Source organism: Meles meles, chromosome 13, assembly GCF_922984935.1.
Source record: "Meles meles chromosome 13, mMelMel3.1 paternal haplotype, whole genome shotgun sequence".
Lineage (NCBI taxonomy): Eukaryota > Metazoa > Chordata > Mammalia > Carnivora > Mustelidae > Meles > Meles meles.
The window spans coordinates 719,651-747,446 of NC_060078.1; the positions used below are offsets into that span (position 1 = coordinate 719,651).

The 27,796-nt window shown below is 47.6% G+C and overlaps 1 protein-coding gene and 1 pseudogene across 2 annotated transcripts; one reads left to right on the forward strand and one right to left on the reverse strand.

The window, feature by feature from the left end:
* Window positions 1–477: 477 nt before the first annotated feature.
* Window positions 478–18,181, reverse strand: LOC123955588 (centriole, cilia and spindle associated protein). Of its 2 annotated transcripts, XM_046027793.1 has the most exons (4): window positions 17,943–18,181; window positions 17,081–17,505; window positions 5,229–5,497; window positions 478–3,963 (listed from the first exon to the last, which is right to left on the reverse strand). In XM_046027793.1, exons 2-4 carry the CDS (start codon window positions 17,463–17,465, stop codon window positions 3,787–3,789), a joined length of 831 nt encoding a protein of 276 aa, XP_045883749.1. In that variant the 5' UTR covers window positions 17,466–17,505; window positions 17,943–18,181; the 3' UTR covers window positions 478–3,786. The 2 variants fall into 2 exon arrangements, with proteins under 2 accessions (XP_045883749.1, XP_045883750.1); XM_046027794.1 differs by lacking the exon at window positions 17,943–18,181 and having other exon boundaries at window positions 17,081–17,531.
* An 8,533-nt stretch (window positions 18,182–26,714) lies between these two features.
* Window positions 26,715–27,575, forward strand: LOC123955589 (annotated as a pseudogene).
* Window positions 27,576–27,796: the final 221 nt, after the last annotated feature.

Consider the following 27,796-nt stretch of genomic DNA (forward strand, 5'->3'; position numbering starts at 1 on the left):
TTAAATATACGCTAAAAGCAATACACAGTTCTTAGAAAATACAACCCCAAATTCTCATTGCCTGAGCTTTGCGATTACAGGTGCCCGGCTTTGGCTCCTTCAGAGTGTTAAAGCGACATCCGTACTCAAAACAAACATAACAACATGGGGAGACTGTTCTTCAGTACTTTTGCTAATTATGAAAGAAATCCAAAAAGAGGCTTCCAGTGTCTTCATGCAGGTGTCCTTTCATCAAAATGGAAATAAGTATTAGAGAAGTGACTTATCTCCATCTCACACTAGTAGGCTTGAAAGAGACAAATCTGGGCCAATAATCTAGACATGGTTCCTTGCATAGCATTTGGTATTAAGCAGATGGTTACAGTGAATAACTCCCTATTCATTCTGCTGTACAAAAATCCATTTCAAATGCAAACATTTTGAAATGATCGGGTCACATTGTTGGGGTCCCTTTTTAAATATTAAAGTAACTTCTCACCAGACTATAGTAAGGACCTTATGAGTCAGGCATTAGCATTTTACTATCAAACCAAATACAGAATCCGGATAAACATTAGCACCATTTTTAATTTAGTCCAGGGTAAAACCATCCACAAAACTATTTTTTTACTGAAGTAGTTGACAAGAAAAGTTGTTTTCATGTCTAACATATGCTTTGCCTCTCTCCCTCTTTGCCAATGATACTTTTAAACATTTTAAATACCAAATACTACAGCATTCCATTTTTAAAGTTTACGCTCAGTCCAGCATTTCAAGGTAAAAGGAGGAGGGGAATCACGACAGATGTTTTAAAACCCCACCAACAGCACAGATTTGTTTTGGAAGGTGACTTCGAACAACGCACAGACGCCCTTCATGCAATTTAGCCGCAGTTCAGTTGGAGTGACCTTGCATACACACCTTTCAAGTTATTAGCAATTTTTATTGAAGGAAACAATGACAACGCGATTACATATATGAAGAGCCGTTACTATGTGCCATACACCAGGAGCAACTACGACAGCCTAACCCTGTCATATGCTTAGTAAACTTTAAAAAATGTATACATGTGCTTAGAAAGGTTACGGCAGTGGAAGGGTCCGTATATATACAGATACAGAGATACATATATAAAACCAGAAGCACCCAGGCTTCTGATACTCCTGCATAAGAGCAGCCCCCTAGGTTTTAAGAGAAAGAAAAAGAAAGAACTATTTACTTCTCATCCACCTTGGTCCAGCAGACTGCTAGCTGTTTTTCAGGATTCTATTACTGTTTTTAATAAAAGTAACATAGCAAACATGTTTATGGCCAACGGTTTTCATTTTAAAGCCAAAATATAAAAGAGAGCGTCTTATGTAGCAATTACTTTATTCTATCTTTCTAAGTGTCACTGGAATCTCCAACAGTTTTAAACTTTTCAACATGAAAGGTAATTTTAAAAAACTATCTTCCTGTCTTCCAATGTGTCCCATGAACTAGGAACATGGTTACAAACACATTAGTTTCTAGAGTGAGAAGGAAAAAGTAAGACCATTGAATTATTACCACCTAAAAAATGTCCTGGGCTCAAAGGGTAATTTTCACCCCTAAAAAGAAGACACCTTAACCAACTAATGGCTTGGGTGTGGGAAGGGCACTCACAATTAGTTCAGATTTATTTTTTGTTTGTGCACATTAAAAGTACCTTAAAAAGCTTGTTCATTTGTCCTCTACTTAAAAAGGGGGACAACTGGTCAACATTGCCTTCTAGGTTTTATGTCTATCTGGAGTTTTCAGTAGTAAGCACATTAAATCTGAGTCTGTCTCTGAAGGAGAGAGTCTGGCTTGGTCAAAGCCTAGAGGAAGTTGGGTTTCTAAGGCAGCCCATCGATGGGGTCCTGAGCCACTCCCAAGGGTAGCTTCCCTAAGATTGTCGGGTGCAACAGGAACGTTTGAGCTTCATGGCTAAAACCAAACATGCAAGAAGTGGTGGGAAAGGAACAGTTTTTACAGGCAGCGACACCATCACAACGCCACCGTCATCTCACCTCTTGGTACTTGCAGTGGATAAGGACTTTAATATAATTACAGCAATGTTCACCAGATTATTAGCAAGGTCATTTGGACCAACATACAGAACTTCCTGTTAAATATACATCTCAATGATTAGAAGAGCTCTCTATGTAAAAGAATTCACTGCAAACAATGCAAATATTTAAAAAGTTTTTTTTTTTTAAACTCATGATTAAGTGAGTTCTCAAAGCTCAATACGGTTGTAAGAGGACACTGTGTGAAGACTTTATGTGGAATAAAACGTATTTGTGTTCTAAAACTTGACAGTAGGGGCGCCTGGCTGGCTCACTCAGCAGAGCATGCGACCCTAACTCAGAGGGTCATGAGTTCAAGTCCCACGCTGGGTGTGAAGCCCACTTAAAAACAAAAGTAAAAACTGACCATAATACTTCAAAGATACAGAGTAAAAATATCAAGGAAATATTCAACCTCACGTCTAATGGCAAATTTTATTCACCTGTCTCCAGCTGCCCACTTGGCCTAGGCAGAGGCCTTTTTTCTCTCTTCTAGAGAAATTAGCACTCATCCTTCCTATAGATTCCTATATCTGCTGGGTAGAAACCAGCGTTTCTCAAAACCAGCTTCTACCCCAAGAGTAAATGTACCGGGGAAGGGGAACCTCATTTACACAACTCACATCTGTGCCTCGACACACACCACTATTCTCCCACTGCACGTTCTCCGTAAGGCCTACTGGCTAGGAATCCACAAGCAACACGTTTTGGCCAAAAGTCTGAGTGATGTACAGCGTCAAAGCTTTGTTATGAATGAGTCTGTAGAGGAGAAAGTGCAGAAAGGAGGGGCAAGCCACATCTCTAATTGGTATCTTAATATCTGTCCCCTGTCCCCCATGAGCAGGACAATCTCAACAGAATTACATACATTTCACATTGTAAGTTTTAAATGTCACTGCCATTATAGATGAGGCGAAAGTCCACAGTAAGTTATGTGCCAAAACACCACAGTGCAGTGAGGAACTGATTCCCCGTTATGTGCTCCAAAAAAAAAAAAAAAGTTTCAAGAATAATAGAAAAAGTTTCCAAAGAAACTGCGGTACTACTCTAAAGACAGCCGTGGCACTTCATTCACTGGAATGCATTCGATCTATTGAGCTATGAAATAAGTGCCTCGATGACAATTTCAAGAGAAAAGAGGACCCTCACCCAACCCAGAGAATTCTTAAATATCACAGTCTACGTGACGTGGGGCCAAAACCAAAACACAAGTTCTGGTTTCACTGCGCAAGGAGTCAGAATTAGTGCTGAACCTCACTTGATGGCTGTTCTTCCACAAGGAAACTCCACATAAGGAAAATGGGTCTCAAGCTGCGAGTTGGGATCTTACTGGCTACGGGGTCTGGGAAGGGATGAGAACAGGAAGGAAATGGGCTCCAGCTAAGCTGGCGGAAATACCGAGTGCGAAGCATCTGTAGCCACTTAAAGGCATCCGGTGTCCGTGTCTGAAAAGATTAAGATGCTTTAAAACAAAACCCTTATAAGAATATCAAATATTTAGGGAATTAGCTTCAGAAATACCCAAATGTCTATGGCTTCAACTGTCGCCCTACTGCTGAGGTAGGTGACCAGGATCCAGCGAAACAGAGCGTCTTCGGGAAATTCCCTACGGGAAACCCGGGTCATTGCTGGTTTCTGAAACCTGTGTCTGTTTTCTTCTGGTGGTTTTTCTTTTGTTCTGTTTCTCTCCTCCACTGACACTTTTTCGAAGAGGCTGTCCCAGCAGCCGTTCCTGCCTTCAGGCTCGTGCTGAGTAGCATCTCATGTACTCTGTCACCCACGGGTTCTCCGACGGCGGAGGCTTTACCCTCCGGTTCTTCTCCACCTCCACCGAGTGGGCGCGCTGCCTCTGAGTGACCAGTTTCCGCTTTTCCACCTGTCTTCTGTTCTTGGCTCGCAATGCTGACTCATGAATCTAAGTTATTCAAAAATAAACACCGATTATTTCCACAATAAATGCATAATAACTTACGTGGCCTTTGTGACAATTTTCAAGAGTATCTGTAATGAACGAAGCTAGGGGCAGGTCACCTGAAGCCAGGCAGAGGCAAGCCCGGCCCTGAGTGACAGCTTCTCCAGAATGGCCGTCCCCTCGCCCACTGTCAGCGACCAAGACGCTAAACCACCAAAAACAGCCACAGGACTGAATTTTAGAAAGAAATGCAAGCAACCAATTTGTAATGTGCCTCTAGAAACTGGCTCTGGAAAATTATTGAAAAAGCTGAGCACTAAGCCTGGATAAGTATTCCGTGAAAGGACTTTAAATGTTTTACGACAACTTACTACACAAAATAAGCAAAAAGTCTCCAGGGATTTTTACCACTTAAAACATTTCATACCACAGAAAAACTCTCTTAAACTTAATCCCTGAGTCTTTTGCTAAAGCACAGCTTCATTGTCTCAAATACCACTCCGGAAAGCACCACCTGCTGGGGCTCGTGCAGAAGTCCGTTCAGTGTAAATCTGATGATGGTATTTCATCAGGATTCAAACCGTTCGTACTTTCTGCTTCTTTTCATCCATTCCTTGCTTTAGGCTGTCGTGGCGGTGTTGACACTAACGTCCATAACTGCGCTGGGGCTCCCCGCACCGAGACTTGTCAGACACGTTCTCAGGACCAAGAGGACGGTGAAGGCTCCAGGGAGCAGGGGGCACCCGGTACAGACGAGCAGGGAAAACACGAGCATCCACACCGAATGCAAAGGGCAACAGGGAGCCTACAGTAGATGCCAAGAACTATAGGAGAAGCAACCAACCAAAGACAACAAAGGAGTCAAGGAACACCGGTTATTGAAGCCGAAGGACCTGGAAACCTGTCAAGAGGCCCATGGCAAATCTAGGGGCCGCCGCCAGCCCTGGTTGTGCTCCATTCCCATGACCTACCAGCCCCCCAGGAACCTGAAAACCCTGACTCCAGCCACTTCTTCACCTGCCTCCATGTTGGTAAACGGTCCAGATCCCAGCTAACCCCCAGCAAAACCCCTCGATCTCCGGGAAGCTCACACCCACACTTCTGTTTGCCAACCAGACGCCCGGGTCTGGGCTCTCCTTGGCCCCCGCCATCCCTGAAGACCTACCGTGACGCCAGAACATCGCAGTAAACACAGGACATGTTCACGGCACAGACCCCCACTCCCATCTTCCCAGGAAAGGCAGGGAAGCCGGGTGCACGGGACCCACCTCGTGGACCGGAGCGGACGCACAGACGTTGTGGGTTTTCTGGCTTCCTGTATCCGTCTGCTTTTCTCCCCACCCGTAAAGGGCAAATGGATGCTTGTTCTCTTTTATTTTACTCGATGATCTTTGAGGACTCTTGACTGCTTTCCTATTTCCTCTGGCAAATAAGGCACTTGGTTGCTGTCGAGGTTCAGTACTGTTAGGTAACTTCTCAGTCTCTTTTGTTTTGATCTGTTGTTCGGGTTTTTCTTTGATGTCTTTCACTGGCGGGGCTTTTGGAAAAAGGAGATAAAACGAAATGAGAATGCTTTCAAATCATGGTTCTACATAATTACTTTAAACATTTGGGTTGTAAAGTTCAGAATGCTTAATTCAGTAACTTGTTCACTTATAGCTCAATCCATAATTTCCCGGAAAGCAGAAATACAGAAACAAGTTAGTATCATACTTTTCAGCCTATCCCGTTTTAAAATCAACAACAAATACACCATTATTGAACCAAGCCTATTCAAAAGCATCAACTGTTATGCGTATTCTTTTTTAAAAAGATTTATCTATTTATTTTAGAGGGAGGGGGACAGGCAAGGGGAGAGGGAGAATCCCATGCGGGCAGAGCCCGAAAGAGGGCTCGAACTTGTGACCTGAGCCAAAATCAAGAGTCGGGCGCTCAACCCACCAAGCCACCCAGGAGCCCCTGTGACTCATACTCTGAGGTTAAGCATCTTAATTAAATATTAACAGCTAGAAAGCACCACAGCCTAACAGTTTTCTCCACAACCCCAAGGTAGGTCCAGTCGTCAATGTCTTGCTTCAGAGAACGATCTGGATTTGTGGTATTACCACTAACCAGCCGCAAAAGGTTAGTTTTTAAGTTACTCAACTAGAGTTCCAGGATTCCATTTCTTCCCGAGGCACCGCGATTATGGAAAGTTCCTGATGGCACCTCCACGCTCAGTTTCATGTCTTTCTGCTGTTCCATGACTACGGAGAGCTCCCTAGGACTCTCATCTGCTCCTTGTAAGAGCCAGCTGGTGACCTCAGTCACAATAGGGAACAGTTTCCATAGTTATTGGTGCTCAGCTCCACATTCCCAGTGTGAAGAGCTGGACAGAAGGGCTCCCCCAACGCTTGTGACAGAAATGACCGCATGGGGGCGCCTGGGTGGCTCAGTGGATTAAGCCGCTGCCTTCGGCTCAGGTCATGATCTCAGGGTCCTGGGATCGAGTCCCGCATCGGGCTCTCTGCTCCGCAGGGAGCCTGCTTCCTCCTCTCTCTCTGCCTGCCTCTCTACCTACTTGTGATCTCTCTCTCTGTCAAATAAATAAAGAAGTTTGTTTAAAAAAAAAAAAAAAAAAGAAATGACCGCATGAGTCAGAACCCACAGTCTACACTGTCCCAAATTCTGTCAGCACAGCTGGAGGAACTCTGAAGGAAAGTCGGACTGCCCTGCTTGAGGTCAACACCGGACATTACGGATATGCTCTAAAACATACGCACTTCCTTAACATTTTATGAGTTTCATTATTTTTTTTATAAACCTTTTATCTTCTATGAAAATTACACTGCTTTGTTTAAACCCTTTGCAAGCTCACGTTTAATTTCAGCCTGGATTTATATTATTTATTTTTATTAACATAAAACTGGTCTATAGCATTTTATAAAGTTTGGGTGTACAACATTGTAATTTGGTATTTGTGTTACACTGCAAAGTGATCACCACTGTAAGCCTAGTTACTGCCCACCACTGAGCGACTGACCCCCTTCACCCATTCTGCCCTCCCCCAGCTCCCTCTGGTAACAGCCCATTTGTTCTCTGTATCTATGAGTCTGTTTTTGTTTTGTGTGTGGATTTGTCTTGCTTTTTAGATTCTACATATACTGAGATCACATGTTATTCTCTCTTCATCTGACTTATTTCACTGAGTATGAAACCCTTTAGAGACACCCATGTTGTTGCAAATGGGAGATTTCCTACTTCCTTGTGGCTACTCTGAGTAATAGTCCATCGTGTGTATGTATACGCCTTCTGTCCTTTATCCACTCATCCATCGGGGCCACTCAGGTTGTCTCTGTATCTTGGCTATCGTCAGTCATGCTATGATAAACACAGGGTGCCTCTGTCTTTTCCAGTGAGTGTTTTTGTAGTCTGCAGATTAAAAACCCAGAGGTGAAGGTGAAGACCAGTAGTCATGGTGGAGGTGGGGAGGCAAAGAAGGACCAGAGGGACCCACCGAGCCCGGCAGGTGCAGTCTCCTGGGCACTTGTGAACTACACACGTATCGGAACAGGAGGGAGGTGGGGCAAAGCCATCCCAGAGTGGACAGCCCAGCAGCACTGGGAAAGTTGGACCGGCGGACACGGACGCGGCACAGCGCGGGGGACAAATAGGAGGTTACGGCTCCCACAGGTATTTGGAGCAGAAGGTCAGGCAACTAACCTCCGATAAGAGGCCAAGGAAAGGATACTCACCTCAGACATGAAAGGTTTCTGGAACAAGCAAGCAGGCAGCAACTGGACATTGACTCTGGGGCCTGCGAGAGAAGGCGGTGAGGGGGCAGGTGGGAGCTGGGTTTTGCATGTGGAACAGATCCCCCCAGAAGCAACGCAGGCAGAGAAGGGGAGAGTGGAGTCAGACCCGTGGGACCGTTATGTCAGGAGCAGCCAGGCAGAGGAAGGAGCCCCCAAAGGGCAAGAAAGAATTGCTAGAAAAGTAGAGAAACTAACCAGATGAGCAAAGAAGGGAAGCACTTCGGTGAAGGAGGCAGCAGTTAACGGGGCCAAATGGGACTGGGGGCAGGGGTCAGCAGGATGAGGAGGAAGAGACTTGGCATCTGGCAACCAAGCTGTCCCACGGCTCACAGGGGGGAACACGGGGTCAGGGAACGAGACCACAGTGAGTGAGGAGAGTGAACACCTCAGCCGGCAACAGTGGCCCCCGGGACCGACTCTCCCCAGCACGGAGTGTTCAAAACCCACAGTGTCCGCAGGCGTCCAGCACAAGGAACTCAACTCTGCTCGGAGACCTGCAGCCCCAAGTTACCCCTGCGAGTGATCTGTCCAACGTAAGTACGAGCGTCCAGCAAACAGAGCAGGCACGCAAGGAGTTATCACTGGCAGATGATAAAATGACGGCGCTCACCCTCCGCAGAACTTCCAGAAAGAGACGAACTGCAGGACATCTGCAGCAGCAGGAGACAGAGATGGAAACTGCAGAAGCCACGGAACTGACCACTAGAATATTAATATTTACAAAGCTCTTGAAGCAGTGCCTGGCAGAGGAGAACCGCGTGTGAATCTGGGATTCAGGATCCTATTCAAAGGACAGAGGCTTGGAATAAAGCCTTTAGACCAAAAAAACTCCCCAAAAAACACAAAAACAGTGTTCTGGACATTACATCACAGCACAGTCCCCTTTCTCAGTAACCGACATAAGATTCAAACAAAAGTAAACGCCGTCTTGTTTTAGGACTGTGCTCTCCAATACGAAAGCCTAATCACATGCTGCTATAAGGATAAGTTTAAATGAATTAAAATAAAGGTAACCATTCAGTTCCTCAGATCTGCTAGTCTGAGTTCAAGTGCTCAGTAACCTCACGTGGCTGGTGACAACCGTGCTGGGTGATACAAAGAACATATCCACCATCGTAGTAACTTTTATTCAACACTCTGATTTTTTTTTAAGTATTTGAACAACGGAACTAACACATTCAACCTAATGGGTACATGCACAACACGGCAGCCAATAACTACAGGATATAGAATTTGTAATAATATAAATGCTTGATGTTTACAAGAATGGGCATAGCTAAGGCTTGAAACCAAATCTTTTTAAATTAATTAATTAATTATTTGAGGGAGAGAGCGAGAGCATGAGCAGGGGAGGCGCAGAGGGAGAAGCCGACTCCCCGCTGAGCAGGGAGCCCGACTTGGAGCTCCATCCCAGGACCCCAGGACTATGTCCTGAGCTGAAAGCAGATGCTTAACCAACTGAGCCACCAGGAGCCCCTAAAGCCAAATCTTAGTATATGTACAAAACTGAAATCACATAGAATGTATCCTCTAACTATAGTATAATTAAACTTGATAAGATAAAAATAAGGAACTTTAAAAATCTCTAGTTTTGACATTTAAAAACATTTCCAAATAGTGCACAGATCAAAACAAATCATACAGCCACACAAAAATGGGAATATACTCAACGTCACATTTAAAAACGGTTAAAATCGTAAACTGTGCTAGGTATATTTTACTACATTTTAAAAATTAAAAAAAAAAAGTACTGGAGACAGAAGTCATGCCGTCCGTAATCCTGATCTTATCAGAAACGCTTCTAGGGGCACCTGGATGGCTTCACTCGATTAGGCGTCCACCTCCTGATTTCGGCTCAGGTCATGATCTCAGGGTGGGGAGATCGAGCCCCACGTCAGACTCTGAGCTCGGTGTGAAGTCTGCTTGAGAGTCTCTCATTCTCTCTCCCCCTCGGTCCCTCCCCCGGTGGTGCACATGCGCGGCGCTCACTCTGTCAATAAATAAATAAATAAATAAATAGTCTTAAAAAAGAAAGAAAAAGAGAAATGCTTCTAAAGTTTCTTCACCAAGCATGTTTGTAGATTTTTGGTATACGGGTTTTCTTTTTTTTAAAGACATATATATACATATTTTTTTTCATTCATTCATTCATTCATTCATTCATTCATTTAGTATGAGCAGGGGTGGAGGGGTAACGAGAGAAAGAGAATCCCAGCAGAGTCCGTGCTGAATGAGGGGTCCAACATGGGGCTCGATCTCACCACCCTGAGATCATGACTTGAGCTGAAATCAAGATACAGATGCTTAACCGACTAAACCACCCAGCTGCCCCTAGTTTATTTTTTTTTTAATTCTGTTTCCTTATGTTTGTCTTATACATAAATGTTAATTTTTATTAATTTTTCATGTATTTTAAAAATCATAATATTTTGCTTAAGTAAATAAAAAACAAAACTTGGGCCTTTCTCCTGCAGGGAGTTAAGATTTATCATACTCAACTGATGGTGTAATTAAAGCAGTAACTAGATGGAAATTTAAAGCCTTAAATCAATATAGTCAAAGAGAAAGGCAGGGCAAAAAAAAAAGTCAATGATAAGCACCCATCTTAAAAAGTTAGAAAAGTAAACTCAAAGAAAATTAGAGCGCCTGGGTGGCTCAGTGGGTTAAGCATTTGACTTTTCGTTTCGGCTCCAGTCATGGAGGGTTCTGGGATCCAGCCCTGTTGCAGTCTCTGAGCTCGGTGCAGAGTCTGCTTGTCCCTCTCCCTCCCCTCTGCTCCTTCCCCCGCTTGCATGTGTGCTCTCTCTCTCTCTCAAATAAATAAAATCTTCAAAAGAAAAAAGAAAATTAGAGTAAGGGAAAAAAGATCATAGATTAATGATTAATAAAAACATATAATAAAATCCACATAGCCAAGAGTTAGTTTAGGAAAAAAACTAATAGAATTCACAAGTTTCTGGCAAGACTGATCAAGAGAGAAAGAAGTAAAAAATAAATGTAAGTAAAAATACAGCAAATGGAATTTAGGTTAAATATGTACCAGTGACGTGCGTAGGGTCCCAAAGCCCACTAGAGTGAAGGAAAAAAGGCATAACTCAGCACAAAAAGCAAGGGAGGCGATGACATCAGGGCTCGCTAAAATTTGGAAGTTGGAAAGCAGAGGGAGATGTAAAAGGGACCTCACAGGGTTGAGTAAGATGAATCCTAACTCCCTGCAGAAGAAAGCCCCACAGGAAACAAACTGAACCCCAAAAGGAACTGGAAAATGAAGCAGAAGGCCCAGCATTAATCCGTGCCCTAGCCCACACGCTCTTCTGACAACATAATATGAACCTGCCTGTTGAGAACTGGGCTGGGAGATGCTTCTAGAACCCCACGAATCCGGGCAGACTTTGGTAAGCAAGGAACTCGGTGAAAGACGTGCTACAGGGCTCCAGGTGAAAGCCATAAAGGGCAATCCAGCCCCTGCCCCGCTCTCTCTCAGAACACGTGCCCTTGGAGGCCAGCCAGCGCGTCAGGAGGAAGGCCGGGCACGCGAAGATGTCACCTGTGAGGGTCCTCGCAGGCGGCCCGCAGCCCTGGCGCCTTCCAGCCGGGGCTGCAGGCAGCAGAGTGGAAACAAGGCGCACCCCTGTGCCCAGGCCAAACTCCAGCCCACAGAAACCACGAGCAATAACCAATGAGTACTGGAATCTCAAGCCACTAGTTTTCAGGCTGATTCTGTGGTGTAGCTGTAGATAGCTCCTGCATGGTCTTTCCTCGCGTCCGTGAGCCAGGTGATGGCCCCTCCCCCAGCCCAGAAGGCACATGGGTTACTCTCCAGAGAGAGAGCTAGAGGGGACAGGAAAAGTAAGGGGGACACCTGCCTGAAAATAGGTTTATGTGGTAAAAGAACAAGGCCCCTGCTCCCTTTCCCCAACTCTGTTCCCAGAATGCTGATAGCCCAGCTTGTACCCCTCCAGGCAGGAGACCCGGGCCTGCTGTTTGGGGAAGGGAACACGAGAAACATGGCGTATACTATGCTTGAAGTCCTCAGAGAAACAGCTGGTCCTCATCCAATCGGTCAGCGGGCACCCCCACACAGAGAGCTCCTGAAATGCTCTTCAAGCCTCACTCCTACGTTTGAGCGGATAGGCTAAGAACAAACACATGAGTCCGTCCTCGAAAAAGAAAAAGATCAAAATATACAGAAAAGACTGGAAAATACAAGGAAGCTCTCAAAGGATATTTATGGCTTTTTCTTTTTTGAGTGAGAAGAAATCCAAGAAGAACAGGATGCCATTTTTTAATTTTTTATTTTTAAAAAATAACAGTTGGGACAAAAAACATGTAATCTCTTCAAAATTTAAGACTAGAATGGGAGATTTTAAAATTTCAGTATAAAGTTTGGAAGACAAAACTGATGAGTTCTCCAAGAAAACAGAATCCAAAATTCCAGTATCAGAGAATTTTTAAATAAAAATGTTAGAGATTTGACTTAGGAGTTACACCATCCAACTAAAAATAATCATGGAAAGAAAAAATGAATAGACCACAGGAAATTATTTTAAGTGGTACTAGAAAATACTCCTGAACTATAAGAAACATTTGCAGACTAAAGAGACCCACCAGGTTGTGGGCACAATGAATGATAAAAGACACGCACATAGGGGCACCGGCTGGCTGAGTCCGGCTGAGTCAGCAGAGCGGGTGACTCGTGACCTCAGGGTCATGAGTTCAAGCCCCACACTGGGTGTAGAGCTTACTTTTTTTTTAAAAAAAGGACATACACATAGAATTTTAGAAGGTGTAGGATATAGGATAAGGAGAATCTCTCAGAAACGCCCTCCCACCCCCTCCCCCCAAAAAAGAGGTCACATACACAGGCTGTCAGAATGGCATGGTACTTCTAAAAAGCAAGACCAAAAACTACGATTCAATATGATAATGCTTTAAAATATTGAAATTTGTAGCCAAGAGTTCTCTCCCTTGCAAAATATCAATCCAGCTTTTGGATATATTAAAGGCATTTTCAGTCATGCAAGGTCACAAAAGTATTCTCAGGACTTAAAGAGGACGTGTTACACCAAAAGGAAGGGATCGGCCACACAAAGGAACACTTGAGATTTATAAGACCGGGCTCAGATCAAGGAGGTAAACAAAAGGAGGACTCAGGCAAACAGTGAAGAGAAGCCCCAGACAACAGCTGTGTCAGATCTGGGCAGCATCAATAAGAACGGGAGGATGAGGGTTCCAGAAGAAGGTCTCCGAGGAAAAAATTAAATGTATTGAACACCTAATGTGTCTAGCATATGACAAGTTTTAAAGTACAACCAAACTATTACAAGCTGAATTAATGACGGGAATATAAAATATATATAAACAAACAGAAAAAAATGAAGCAATGATTAGCTTGTGCTTAAATAGTGCTTAAATGGTCATATAGTTAATACTGTGGGACAAATGGGTGCTGCTGTATCTATACTGGGGGTAGGGGTGCAGAGCTAACTAAGATCTTAAGTTAATCATCTCCCAGGATGGGAAGTCATTATATAACATTTAAAATAAAAAAGCCAACAGGTAAGTCTACATGAGAAGAAGGTGGCCAAAGCTGAAAAGAGTTGGAACATGCACCCTAGCAAGCAAGGGATATGGGAAATCGGTCAGAATTATTTTTTTCATTTTAAGTATATTTTTAAAAATTATGCATATGTATAACTGTGCTAAAAAATAAATTTAATTTAAGAAGAAATAGGACTATGAAAAAAGGAATTAGAGACAGTCCAGACCACTCTTCAAGGCATGCTTCAAAGCATTCCATAGTAAACCCTCCCATTGCCACCTACCGCACACAAAGAACATCCTGACAGCTTTTTAGTACCCTCTCTTAAATCAGAAGCCAAGGGTCATTAGACATTTGAGAAAACTAACATGAAATACAGGTTTATAAACAAAAAGAATGAAAAATGGGGAGAAGTGGGGAACCGGAGACTATGCTACAGAAATACAAGGGGAAGAAAACAAAAAACTTCTAGTAATATCCTCACCAAGATAATAGAAGATACTGTATGCATGAATCAAGAACAGAATACTATTTCTTTAAAAGGAATAAAAAGAGAAAGGAGGGCAAGGAGAGGGAAAGAGAGGGAGAAGAAGGTAAGTCCAGAAAACAAAATTAATTAAATTTAAAAATAAATAGGATGCCAGTAATTACAAAGAAATGTAATAGAAAAGCTGGGAAGATACAGTTGAGACTATCACCCAGAAGAATAGAAGAAAAAGACACACGGAAATAGGGGTTGGGGTGCATAGTAGAAAAGGAGGGAATAAATTCACGAAGTCTAACATCCGGCTAAGACATTTAGAAGGAAAGGAACAGCAACAGAAATAGAAATGAAAAAACAACTCAAGAAAACTTACCAAAATTACAAAGCAGGAGTTTCACTGTAAGGACTCACCTAGAACACCGGAGGAAAACAGACATAGACCAAGGAAAAAATTCCAAATAAAAGGACAAAGAGACGACCCTAAACGCTTCCTGACAGTGGGGACAGGTAATCAAGAATCAGGAAGACACGGGACAGTAACAGCAGTATCCCAAGTTACAACACAACAGGGCAATGTCTCCAGATTTTTTAGAGACAGTATTTCCAACCTAAATTCCAAGCTCAGCCACAAACTCACCAAATCATGAGGGCAGGATAAAGCTACCTTTCAACATGCAAGGTCTTAGGAAATTTATGTCTCACATACCCTTTCTCAGGAAGTTACTAGAAGACAAGCTCCAACAGGAGGGGTAAACCAAGAAGGAAAATGATGTTAGGGCCACACAAGGGCTCCTACCCAAGAGAGAAACCGAGGTGTCTGTGGGGTGGTGGCCAAGGGCCCTCCCAACATGGGACCGGGCAGGGCGGCAGGCGGCATGAGCAGCAACCAGGCCAGATGGAAGTAGGTCAGAGGCCCTGGCAGGGATGTCTTAAGATGTCGAGAGTGATAGCAAACCCGATGTGCTGGTTGTATTGTAAGAGAAAAAGGAGTCATGGCAAACAATGCAGGACAGCTTTGAACACCATTTTCCAGGCACCACATTATAGATGCTAATTGTAACCTAACCAGCTCTGGGCTGACTATATTGCAGAAGGTATGGGGAGGGGCCTTGTGTATGGGTTAGGAGAGGGGTGAAAAGAATGAAAGCCAGCTAGTTAATGCTAAAAACTGGGGAAGAAAATACAGAAGTGTCAATACTATCAATAACAAACAGCAATTGCTTATTTATTGTTATTTACAAGGAACACTCTCCACGTTACTTGGAGAAATAGATACCAGCACCAAAAGAAAAACCAAAGGAGTTGGAAGTGGAGCCCTAAGGAATGGGCACCTGGTCTGTGTGTGGCCGGGGAGCGGCTGCATCTCTGTAATAAGCCATACAGAACTGTAGGATTCATGTGTACATCTGGCTTCAATAAAAACAAGAACCAAATGTTTACATTCTATTGAAATTCAAGAATGCTCATCCTTGTAGTATATAAAACCATCCACTGGAAGACAAGGATTTTGCAGTCGGGAGTCCCGGACTCAGCAAACATCCTTCCTTCTGCCTGACACCAGAACCAGAAATATCAGCAGAGAAGAAATGACTGACCTTAGCCACTGGTGGGAGTCAGTGTCTCTAGGGAAACCAAAATAATCCCGAATTCAGGCAATCACGGTACCATCCCTAAGACAATGCCATCAGAAAGCTGCATTTCTATACCTATGGAAATAACTGGCACCTATTTTACCAACAATGAAGGGAAGGGCCAGAAGGAGAAGAGCACATTGTCTGATCCAGTACATCTCACAACTTGGCCAGAGGATCAGGCCACAGGAATCAACCAGAAGGCCTGTTCCCCTACCCCCGCCACCTTCTGTTATTCAAATTTCCACCAGTGATCGCTGAAACTAGGATTCCAGCTTCCAGATACTCATAAATCTCTGGGAACTGACAAGGAACATGAAGACGGAGAGGCCGCTTTGCGGCAGATGTTGCTGAGAATACCTTAAGATGATGGAAGGAGAGCCCAGTGGCCTGGCTCTCCGACTCAAAGATGACATCTCCTCTCCTTCTGAGCCTCTTGCAGAGAGACCATTACAAACTGCAGAGTTGGTTAATTACCACTTACCATGCCATAAGCAAACAAAAATAAAGTCACTGATCATTTGGCCCGAGTTTCCATTTCTTCATCTATAAAACATAAAAAATTATGCTCCCACCAGCTAAAACTATTTTAAACATTAAATGAGACCATAGTATTCTAAGATCAGTGACTGGAGGCTTAAGAAACTCTCGGTTATTCTAATTGCAGGAGCCTCTTTAAAATCGAGCGGAGGCGGGGGCACCTGGGTGGCTCAGTGGGTTGGGCCTCTGCTTTTGGCCGCCCCACTTTCTCTGCCTGCCTCTGCCTACTTGTGATTTCTGTCAAACAAATAAAATGTTTAAAATCGAGTGACCCGGGAACGGGGGTGGAGAGCGAGAGGCATCTGGCCAAAGTTAGAAGGCAGAAGGAAGGAACCACTCGTCGCTCCAGGCTGTATCCCGCCTGAGGCATTTAATTCGGCGCTAGGCACCAGCGACCATCCTCCGGGCCTCTCACGCTGAGACCCCAGTTCAGCGACCGTCTGGCCAGGAGACAAGGTGCTGGGCCCTGGCTGAAGCAAGACACCCAGCACCCGTGAGCCTTGCTCCAGCGGCCGCTCCAGCCCTCCACCGCGGCAGCCTTTGGAGAAGGATGCGCGCTTGGGCTCCGTGCACGGGCAAGAAGCGGAGAGCACTGAGCCCTCACGAGGAATTTTCTCCCACCAACCAGGAGTTACGCAACAGCCTGCGTAAACAAATTCAAAATATTCTTTAGAGACGACGCAGCGGGTCAGGGAGTTAACACAGCAAACAGCGGCCCCATTCATAAGACTGAAAGCCTGGCTCCTTAATTCTTAACCTCTCCCGGGGTAGGTCCTCTTTGAGAATCCGGCGAAAGCTGGGCTCCTCTACGAAAAAAAAAATGGGCGCTTAGATATAAATAGATGGGATTTCAGAGCGCAGTAGAGCAAACACTGTCCTCCGGTGGAGACATGGAGTTCAGCCGCGCTTCCGCTGAATTCCTATAACTGGCTCAACCCAGAGCCATCCTCTTATGGAAATGAAGGGTGGGAGGGCAAGGGCGGGGCTGACAGCATCCTTATTTCGTCAAGGGAGGTGGATTCTTCATGCACCAGGGAAAGGGGTGGGGGGGGTCTTGCCCGGAGCTCGGCGAGACCCGGAGCGGGGCAGCCCGAAGCAGGCCCCTCGCAGCCCCCTCCCGGCCCAGTACCTGGCAGAGCCGTCGCCGCCGCCTCGTCCGCGCCCTCCGCGTCCCGGGCCTCCTCGGCCTCCGCCGCCTCCGCGCCCCGCTCCTCCGCCGGCCCGCGCGCCCGCCGTTCCGGTCCCTCCCGCGCCGCGGGCTCCGCGGGCGGCGAGGCAGGGGCGCTCTGGGGCGCGGGGCCCCCGGCGCCCGACGACGACGCCGACGACGCCGAGTCGTCCGAGGCTCCGGCCGGGCCCCAGTCGTCCCAGAGCCAGGGCGCGTGCGCCTGCTCCAGCAGCCGGCGGCCCAGGCGGTAGTGCAGCAGCTCGCGGTAGCACGGCCCGTACTCGTCCCAGCGCGGCTCCCGGTAGCGCTTCATGTACTCGCTCTTCACCCCGCTGCCCGGGGCCATGGTGCCCGCCGCCGGCTGGAGTGCGCGCCGCCGCCGCCGCCTACGGAACCGGGGACACGATACAGAGGCCCGACCAGGCCCGGCCCGCCCCTCCCCTCCCGCCGGCCCGGCCCGCCGCGACGTTTAAACCCGGAGCCCCGCCCGCACGGGGCGGGGCGCGGGCGGGGGCGGCGGTGAGGGGGCGGAGGGAGCGGGCGGCCGGCCCGCGAAGGGACGGGCCCCGGGAGGACCCGGCAGGTGGCGTCGCGTCCTGTGACCCTGTCCGGAGAGCCCCGGTGGGGCACGGGGCGGGAGGAGCGGCGGGAGGAGCGGGCTGGGGGACGGGGGCCACCTCGGGGGACGGCTCGGGAGGTGGAACGCCAGAGGCTGCGGGCTAGGGGGACGGACAGGGCCGCGGGAGGCCGGGCCCGGCGGGCGCAGGAGCGAGGCCAAGCAGGGGCGGGACTAGGGGGTCCCCGAGGCGCCCTCCCAGCTTACCTCCTGGGTGCCGCGCCGGGCTGGCCCTGCGTCTCCCTTCCCGTCCTCCGCGCGCCGCGCGCTGCAGCTCCCAGCCGCCCGCTCTCCCCGGCGCTTTCCTCCGGAGCAAGATGTCGCCGACGGCGCGGAGGCCCGCGTCCCTGCGGCAGGCGGCAGGCGAAGGCGCCGCCTCAGTCCCCGGGAGCAGACACCTCCCCCGCGCGCTCCCGGTCCGGCCCCCGCCCCGCTGCTTGGGGGCGGCTGCTTCAGTGCCTAGCGCGAGGCGCGGGGACGCAGCGCCTCCGGCAGGCCCGGGCTGCGTGGCCCCCGGCCCCCGCCCACCAAACCGAGGCGCCCGCGCGCCCATGTCCGCAGACGCCGCGGTCCCAGGCGCCCGCCGCCGCAAGAGGCCTCGGTTAGGGGGTGGAGTTGCTGCCCTGTCCCGGGAGCAGTGCGTCCCCTCCCAAGGCCGGCGACCTTCTGCGCTCCCTCCCGACGCACCCGCGCCCCTCGCCTTTCCCAGAGACGAGCCCACGCGTTGGCTCTCGGCTTCCTTCCTGTGTTCACAGCACCTGTTACTCTGGCTTTCACCTCTTAAGATTTTAAGATTTTATTTATTTTATTTATTTGACAGACAGAGATCACAAGTAGGCGAAGAGGCAGGCAGAGAGAGAGGAGGAAGCAGGCTCCCCTGCTGAGCAGAGAGCCCGATGTGGGGCTCGATCCCACGACCCTGGGATCATGACCTGAGCTGAAGGCAGAGACTTTAACCCACTGAGCCACCCAGGCGCCCCTGGCTTTCACCTCTTTTTACATTTTAGTACAATTCCTTTCCGGTTGATACCCCAAACATTTTTTAAACTTCATGAAAACCGCCAACCCATCCTCTCAGAGACCTTTGTACAAAAAAGCTTTGACAGATTCAGTTGCCTTGTGCGAACGTATACAATGTTGCTGTAGTCGTCACAGTTTCGAGAGTGGCCCCAAGCAGATTCTTACCCTCTATTGAGAGGAGCCTTGATACATTCTTGACGAAAGGATTTGAAAGAAGCTTTGGAAAATCAAAGTAATTAGCAGTTGAAAAGCAGGCCTCACCAGGAGTGAGTTCCCCGGTTCTGGCTTCCATACTGGGATTCCGCCCCGCCCCCCACCCCTTCACCCTACATGTGGGTAGTTTTTTTTTTTTTCCACCTACGATTTTTGAGTTTTTCTGCCTTTGTGTTCTGTCCCAGCCCCTCATCGTAGCTGAAGGATCTAGAGGTAGATACTGCCCAAGTGGGATGCGTCAGACTGTCCTGAGAACTTGACGTTAGCAGTGCTGGAGTCACTACCACTGGGTGGTTAATGGCACTTTTCCGGACGGACACTCCATGACTCCCACCGTTGATGTCCCCACAGTGGCCCTGACTTCTCCCCCCACCCCCAAACTTTACCTTTTGTTCCTTGGGATACCTCCAGAAACTTTCTAATGCTTTTCATTTTGCTTAAGTTGTCCCAGTTAGTTTCAGATGGGTTGCAACCAAAGAGAATTTTAACAAATACATCAGTAATCTGGAGGGAATGACGAGCTGCAGTTACATGAAACATACAGAACACAATGTATTTCAGTTGGGCTTGGCTGCGTAATTAACCACCCCAAATCTTGGTGGCTTAAAACAATTAAGATTTATTATTTCTCCTAATTCTGTGGGGTCACCAGGCAATTCCTCTGCTGGTTTCACTTGGCTGGTTTAGAGTCGCACAATAGCATTCAGCTAGAGGAAGAGCCATCCTGGAAGGCTCCAAAGGGCCTCACATGCCTTCCTGGTCATGGACTGACTTGGTCCATGAGGCCCCACTGTGGCCTCATCCTCCAGGAGGCTAGACTGGCTTTTTCACCTGGTCTTCTCTTCTGAGAAGGTAATGACAGAAGCTGGAGGGCCTGGGAAGGTCATAAGCATCTTTTGTGGTGCATACAAAGATTCAAACCACAAGGCCAGCCGGATTCAGAGAGGGAGAGAGAGATGAACTCCACCGCACAGGAGTGGAGCAGCAGCACTTACCTTGCAAAGAGGCATGAGTTCTGGAGGGAGAAATTTGTGATCAAACCTTACAGTCACACATCTACACACACACACACACACACACAAAATGTGTAAGGTAGTATACCATTTTTTGTATAACTAAAAATAGAATGAAGAATAATTTATTTGTTTTACTTTTTCCTATTTTGCACAATTAAGGGTATTACTTTCATTCTAATTCTTTTAAGTGTTATTATTCATCAGGGCTCATCTACTTGGAGATGACAAAGACCAATTCAACCAGCTTCAACGGAAAAGATATTTAGGGGTGACGGGGTGGCTCAGTAGATGAACTGTCTGCCTTCAGCTCCGGTCATGATCCTGGGATCCTGGGATCAAGAGCTTTTCCCTCGGCCTCTGCCACTCCCCCTGCTTGTGCTCCCTCTCCCTCCTCCCCTCATTTAAATAAATACGTCTTTAAAAGAAAGAAAGAGAGAGAGAGAAAGAGAGAGAAGGGAAGGATATTTAGTGACTCTAGTAGAGCTAAATCCAGTGACCCAGTCAATGTCATTGGGATTCTATTTCTGCCTGTCTTTGAGCTCTGGTTTCCTCGTGGGGCTGGCTCCTGTGTCTTCCACCTAAATGGACTTCTCCCACATAGCTGAGGAAGTACCCTTGGGGCCCCAAGCTGATGATGTCTTAGCAGAGCACCAGCAGCAAGAGAGAACTTCTTGGTATTCCAATTAGAGAAGGATTCTTTGGTCACAGGTTGAGCTGTTGCTAGGTGTAGGAAGTGATACGATTGGCCAAGCCCGGGTTCCCGTGCCCAGCCCTGCAGATGGCGATAGGGTGGCAGGCTGAGTGACAGCCCCATGATAAGCACAGGAGAAGCGGTAGGCAGACAAAACTGCATGTGCTCCTGGGTATGTTTGTCTTTGTGTCTAAGAACAGGATGAGAGCGTTCTAATTTGGCAGCACCTGCGAGGTGGGGAGGAAGCTGGGAGGTAGTTGATCATAAGTAAGGTACAGCTGTTAGGAAATTGACTACAATCATAAGCAGTATCTATCAAATTGTATTTCTCCATCAAGGGAGGCTAACATTCCCTCTAAAGAACCCTCTGTTCATATAGCACTGAGGGTTGCTAGTGGGGGGGTGGGGTGCAGAGTGTCCATTAGTTCTGCAGCTGGGATTGGGACCACGGAGCGGAGATGACAAGATATAACTGTAGCAAACGTGGTGGACTTGGAGCTGGTTTCTTACGCAAGAGGGAAATTTTAGGAATGGCCTGAGAAGCGCACAGAAGAAATAGGGGGAGTGGAAAGTGAGCGGCATTGAGGAGAAACCCCGAGGCAGGCTGCAGGCTCCTGGACAGACAGGAGAGGGAAGATCTGCCCCCTTGACTCAGGGACAGGGGAGGCTTCCGTGAGAGGCAGCCCTGGGAGAGCCTTTCCCCCTGGGGGACCGGGGAGCCAATAGAAAGGAATACGGAACTCCTGGAAGATTATAGGAAAATAATCGGGGTATTTGCTGTATCGGCATACAGATTCCGTGTAAGACCTGCTGCTGACTGTCCGGCGCCCCTGGAGCGGGATCCTCACAAAAGGGGAGGGCTTCAGGCGGTTCTCCACCTTCGGTGCTGCACCCTGAATTCTCTGAGCTCCCCGCTTCCCAGAGCCCTGCCACCCAAAGCCTCCGACGCTATGACCCTCAGGGTACCACCCCCTCCTGTGTCAATAACCTTGTCCTGAGCCAGGGGAGCCTGTCTTCCTAAGGCTTCCTCCATCTCACTCTTCCTTTCTTCTGGAATGTTCTTCCCATGTCCTTTGCTCTCAACTCTCCTGATCCTCCCCTCCGCCCCCTCTCCAAACACAAACGTAAGTACTCTGATGTCCCCTGTCCGGTCTGCTCTGCCGTCTTTTATAATTCCACCTCCCAGGGGAGAAGCTACATGTGCTAGAGATTTTCCCCAGCCTCCCTTGCAGCCAGAGTGCAGCTGTGAGGCCCTAAACTCTGGTCATCAGACCCTGCTGCCCCCAGGCTCGGCATCAGGGTTTACTGTTGCAAAGAAGCAAGGACCGGGAGGCTCTCTCTTTAGCTGAAATGCTGAGTTCAAGCCTGAGTTCCTGGGGCAGGCAGTGCCCGCGGTTCTCAGAGAGATGCTGGCATCCAGAGCTCAAGGTGTCAGAGACACCAGCCTCATACCTCGCACTCCCGGGCAGAGGGTCAATCTCCATGGTGGCTCCTCCTTGCAGAGCTCCAAGCCTGTTTTTTACAGCCTTTCTACAGATTCTGGAAGCCACCCAGGCGAGTTTTAAATAGGTGTGTTTTCTTCTAAAATTAGCAGAGCTGATTTCTCTGATGAACAGTTAAGCACTTTGTTTAATAACACTGGACAGTCAGGACTCCTTCCTCTTCTCTGCGAGCGTTCCCAGATTCCTTGGCAGCTTCCAATTCCTCCTTGTCCTTGTTCGAACTAAGGATTCCCCATTCTGCCCTCGCCTCTCTCATCCAGCTGTCTCTGAACAAGGGATTCCCAGAGCAGCGATGACCTCTCTCGGGCATTGACGCCCCCATGTCCTGCCTCTCTCTGCAGGGCCAGACCACCTTATCACCCACTCTCTCCCTGTGCATAGCTCGGCTGTGTGCTCCGTGTTCAGATCCGCCATCTTGCTCCCCCCACCAAGTCCTCCTAAATTCCCAATTTCTCAGAGTCAAAATGTCAGAGTCATCTTCAAGACTGCAAATCACTTGCTGGGGTGACCTGCCGCTCCCACAGTGGTTCATGTGCCCCTCCTCTCATCACCGTATCATCCCAGTCGGGAGCACACTCACAAGCACCAAGCCCCCTTCGGGCCCCCACAGAACAAGGACCTGAGCAAGTAAGGATCTACAGCAGGGAGGCCTAGCTGAGTTACTCTACCCACAGGAACTCCCCCAGTCCTCAGCTGAAGGGGAAGCCAGGCCTGTCCCCTGGGAAGGAGCTGTGAGAGCTGCAGACTCATCTAGATTCTAAATAAGAGCACAGAAAAATAACATTTAAACAAAATCATCAAGTAGAGCTCAGGACTGTTGAGCTGCCTTCTCTCCCTACTTGTCTGCAATGAGCACAGCCAGGAATTATCATCTGCAAAACTACAGGCAGATAGTTCCTTCCATAGGAACAAGATCTAGACCAAGCCTTTGTTGGACTGGATTATTCCTGGTAGTCATAACCTTATTTCTCAAGGCCGTACCAGCCATAGGAAAAACGAAAATATGCAAAAAAAATATTGAGCTTGAATGCTTTCCTATCAAGAAGCCTGGGAAAACACCGCCAACTAGACGGCCCGGAGCCCCGTTCACAAGGAGAAGGCGGCTGTGCGGAGAACACCAGCCGTATACACCGTGTCTGCGTGTCTGCGCAGAAGTCGGTTACTCAGACTCCTCCCTATCTGGCGCTTCAGGAGTCCCACAAGAGAAACCACCCGAAGTCCTCCACTTACTGAGAACAGGCAAAGAGAGGTTCTGTGCCAGGATCCACTGACCACAGACCCTGAGCTTGACCACCAATTTGAGCTCCTCTGAGAGGTGTGGAGCCCTGGGGCTGGCTCTCGGGCGGGGACCGCTATCTTAGTCCACTCAGGCTGCTGTAATGAAGTCCCATAGGCTTTGTAGTTTATGAACAACAGAAATGAATTTCTCCCAGTTCTGGAGGCCCAACGTCTGCGATCAAGGCGCCAGCGCAGTTGGGTTCTGGTGAGAGTCCTGTCTTCCTTGTTCATGGATGGTGTCTTCTGTGTCTTCCCATGGCAGGAAAGGGGGCGAGGGAGCTCTCGGGGGCCTCTTTTCTAAGGGCACTAATCCCATTCAGGAGGGGTCTACCCTCATGGCTGAATCTCCTCTCACAGGCCCCATCTCCTAACACCAGCTGACGGGGCATGGGAGGGGTTGGTTTCAACATATAAATTTGGGGTGGGGGGACACAAACACTCAGACTGTAAAACCCCTGCGCCCTTCTCCCTTCCTCCACCACGGCTACCTTTTACCTCTTGCTCGCCTTCATTCCCTAAACAGCCATACAAGCTCTTCCTGCTTTTCCTTCTCCCTCCCTCTCCCCACCTCCTTCTCTCTCTCTCCCTGACTTCCAGCACTGGGCCTCTGAGTCTGTTCAGAGCGATCCCCTCTCCCTGATCCTCCTCCTCTTGGCCCTGTCTAACGAAGAAGCAAAAATATCTCCAATTGCCTTGACTACTAGATAATAAGCCCTCACACCCAGAAGCACACTGTGATTACCATGGCAATTTGTCAGACCTTGCAATGCTGGGTACAGTCTCCACTGGCTGCATCGGTCACGCCTGCTTTGAAAGAGCGCCCAGACTGCCATTCGCGCTGTCTTGCTCTCTGGTGTTGCGTGCTGAGCCCCAGGTGGTCTATTTTTGTGTGTTTCAGGAGAAATTCTTGGCCCTGTTTGCATATACTGTCAGCCCCCCTCCCCCATGCAGATCAGGACACGCATCTTTTTTTCTGAGGCTTCGTAATGTTTGTGGAAGGATGGGCATTCTACACTCCACTTGGTAAACTGTGTAGAATGTCTATACTCCAGGTCTGTCTCCCAGAGAACAGCGCCCCCCACTCTATGAGGCTTGGGAGCAAGAACATATTCTTCAGGGAGGACTGCCCAATGGATATGCACACACTCCGTTGCTCTAGGCAATTCTTTTTTTCTTTTTTTTTTTTTTCCATCTGAATCTTTTCTTTGTGTTCTAGCCATTCCATTAGAAAAGTGTTCTTCAAGGGGTGCCTAGGTGGCTCAGTTGGTTAAGCCTCTGCCTTCAGCTCAGGTCATGATCTCAGGGTCCTGGGATCGAGTCTTAGCTTGACAAATTGACTTTTTTCTTTTCTTTTTTTTTTTTTTTACCTTCTGGACACTGAAAATTCTGTGGTTTTTCTTTGCTTTGACAGCTGCCTAGAGCCAAATTTGTGGTTCACTCTTGTCCACTAACCGACCACGACTTTGTTCCATTGCATATTCTTCTCCTTGCTCGGATTGCCTCTCTCACTGGTCTTATTTTCTTGTAGGATGTGTATTTTGGATGCTTACTAAAATCCTTCCTTAATCTGCTACTTCTTTATTGTTTGAAAATTGTTACTCACCCTTCAGAATTGAAGTAAAATGTAAACTTTCTTAATTCAATGAGATTTACAGGAGAATGTGCTATAAATACACAGATCTCACAAAGGAAGGCAAGATCTATTAAAGACCTTAATTGGAAATCAATGTTTAGGTATACTTAAGTCCTTTTTCAGTTGAGGTGGGTACAACAGCCCACAAGTAGATGGGCCAAAATAAAAATGAAATGAATAGCTTGTGTTTCCATTCTTTGCACGGTAGTTGCTATTATTTCAAGGTATTTGAGTGCGGGAAGAGCATCGAGGGCCAACACAGCCCGACAGACTTGCTGTATGCACAGCCACGCCTGCCACGCACGGACCAGTCCTCTAGCAGTAGACGTCATAGTGCAGTTGGGCTGGTGTAATCAGCGTCCTTTTCCAATGCAGCACTTGGAATACTCAGCTTTGGATAATTGTTGCCAGACAAGAGAAGTGATTTTGGAAATCTTCAGAGTGGGCATCTTTGCGTGGAAGGAAGTCAGGCAGGCAACACCAGGAACCCCACCCTCCTAGACCTTGACATCCACCACTGAATTCCAGGGAAATTCGGTTTTAGGCGATCACCGAGCTGGCTGTGTGTCCAGCTCCGTGCTCAGGGGGAGGAAAGGTGAAAGACCCGGGTCCAGCTATGTGCCCAGCTGTGCTGAGGGCAGAAAATACAAAAGATTCAATTCATTTCTGAATTCTGAAGGAATCAAGTCTCAATCTCCAGGCTCACTAACATTGACTGGTTCCCAACTGATAGAGGAGGGCTGGAGGGCAGGTCACCTACTCTTTTGGGAATATGAGAAAAGCCATAGACTCTTTCACCAGAAAAAAAAAAAATTAGATGTACACACAAGACATTTGCCTGCCTGTCATCCTCTCCCCATGCAGGCTTTGGATCTCAGGAAAAGAAGCCCTATCTCCTATTCATGAGGCTGTGTGATAAGATACGTAACAGAGCTAGCATCAAATGCCTACTGATATCGCGAACTTTTTTTTTTTTTTTAAGATTTTATTTATTTGACAGACAGAAATCACAAGGAGGCAGAGAGGCAGGCAGAGAGAGAGGAGGAAGCAGGCTCCCTGCTGAGCAGAGACCCTGATGCGGGGCTCGATCCCAGGACCCTGCGAACTTTACTCGCATTATCTCAATGAATTCTCAAAACAACTCTGTGACATTGACTTTTTAAATAAAGGATGAACCTGAGGTTTAGCCCTAATAAGTACCTGAACCAAGATTCCACAGCTGGTAAGTAGCAGAGAGAAATGGAGCTCAACTATGGCCAACTCCAGGGTCATCATTCATGTTGCTAGAAGGGGAGATGAGGACAAAAGGAATTTGTGGGGCACCTGGGTGGCTCAGTTGGTTAAGTGTCTGCCTTCAGCTCAGGTCACGGTCCCAGGGTTCGGAGATCAAGTCCTGCGTCGAGTTCGTTGATCAGAGCGGAACTGCTTCTCCCTCTGCCTGCTGCTCCCCCCCCCCCCCGACAAATCAATAAATAAAATCTTAAAAAAAAAAAAAAAAGACAAAAGGAAGCTGGCTGAGGAGTAGTGGCCAAGTACCCTGAGGCAGAGAATAAAGAGGGTGGAGACAGGGAGAAAGGCTCTTTCGTTTCCTTCGGGTGGCAGACATCAGCTCAAGGGTAGGCCAAGATGGGCGCTCACAAGTATATCCCGGGGCTCTGGAGGAAGAAGCGGTCGATGTAATGTGCTTTCTTCTCACGTGCGCTGCTGGCGGTGCCGCCAGCTCTCTGCGCTCCACAAGGCCCCCCGCCCAACCCGGCCCGATAAAGTGCGCAGGCTGGGGTACAAGGCCAAGCAAGGTTATGTCATATATCGGATTCGTGAGCATCCTGGTGGCCACAAACGCCCAGTTCCTAAGGGTGCTACCTACAGCAAGCCTGTCCATCATGGTGTTAATCAGCTAAAGTTTGCACGAAGCCTTCAGTCTGTTGCAGAGGAGCGAGCTGGACGTCACTGTGGGGCTCTAAGAGTCTTGAATTCTTATTGGGTTGGTGAAGATTCCACATACAAATTCTTTGAGTTTATCCTCATGAATCCATTCCATAAAGCTATCAGAAAAAATCCTGACACCCAGTGGATCACCAATCCAGTTCACAAGCACAGGAGATGCGAGGGCTGACATCTGCAGGCCGAAAGAGCCGTGGCCTTGGAAAGGGTCCCAAGTTCCACCACACTATTGGTGGTTCTCGCCGTGCAGCATGGAGAAGACGCAACACTCTCCAGCTCCACCGTTACCGCTAATCAAAGTAATGTTTGTAAAATTCTTACCTAATAAACAATTTAGGACAGTCATGTCTGCTTAAAAGTGTTCTTTAATTTGTCCGTTAAATTTAGTTGTCTGCAGATTGTTCCATGAATGCATTGTCAAATTAGGAAAGTTAAAGTGCAATAATGTTTGAAGACTGTAAGTGATGGTGTATCTTGTTTCTAATAAGATAAACACTTTTGTCTTTGCTTTATCTTATTACGGAGTTTATATGTCAGTGCTTAAAATACTGTTTGGTATAATAGGTATAACATAAATTCTGTAAAAGTGGAATGCATAAGCTAGCCATGTAGATTTGTTGGTGCATGTAACGAAACCTACAGCTTCATGGGGGTGATGTAACGCTCTGGTTTACTCTCAAATGGCTGTTATTAGGGGTTTGGAAAGAAGCTTTTTAAACTGGATCTTGCTTGGAAATGTGAAGACTATCCTAATCTTTAATCAT

Coding starts and splice junctions, on each gene's coding strand:
- LOC123955588 (XM_046027793.1), bottom strand. CDS start 17,465: ATGGCCCCGGGCAGCGGGGTGAAGAGCGAGTACATGAAGCGCTACCGG. Junction 5,498..17,080: donor GGCGGCGACGGCTCTGCCAG/GTACTGGGCCGG, acceptor TTTTTCCAAAAG/CCCCGCCAGTGAAAGACATC. Junction 3,964..5,228: donor CGTCCGCTCCGGTCCACGAG/GTGGGTCCCGTG, acceptor TGAATAACTTAG/ATTCATGAGTCAGCATTGCG.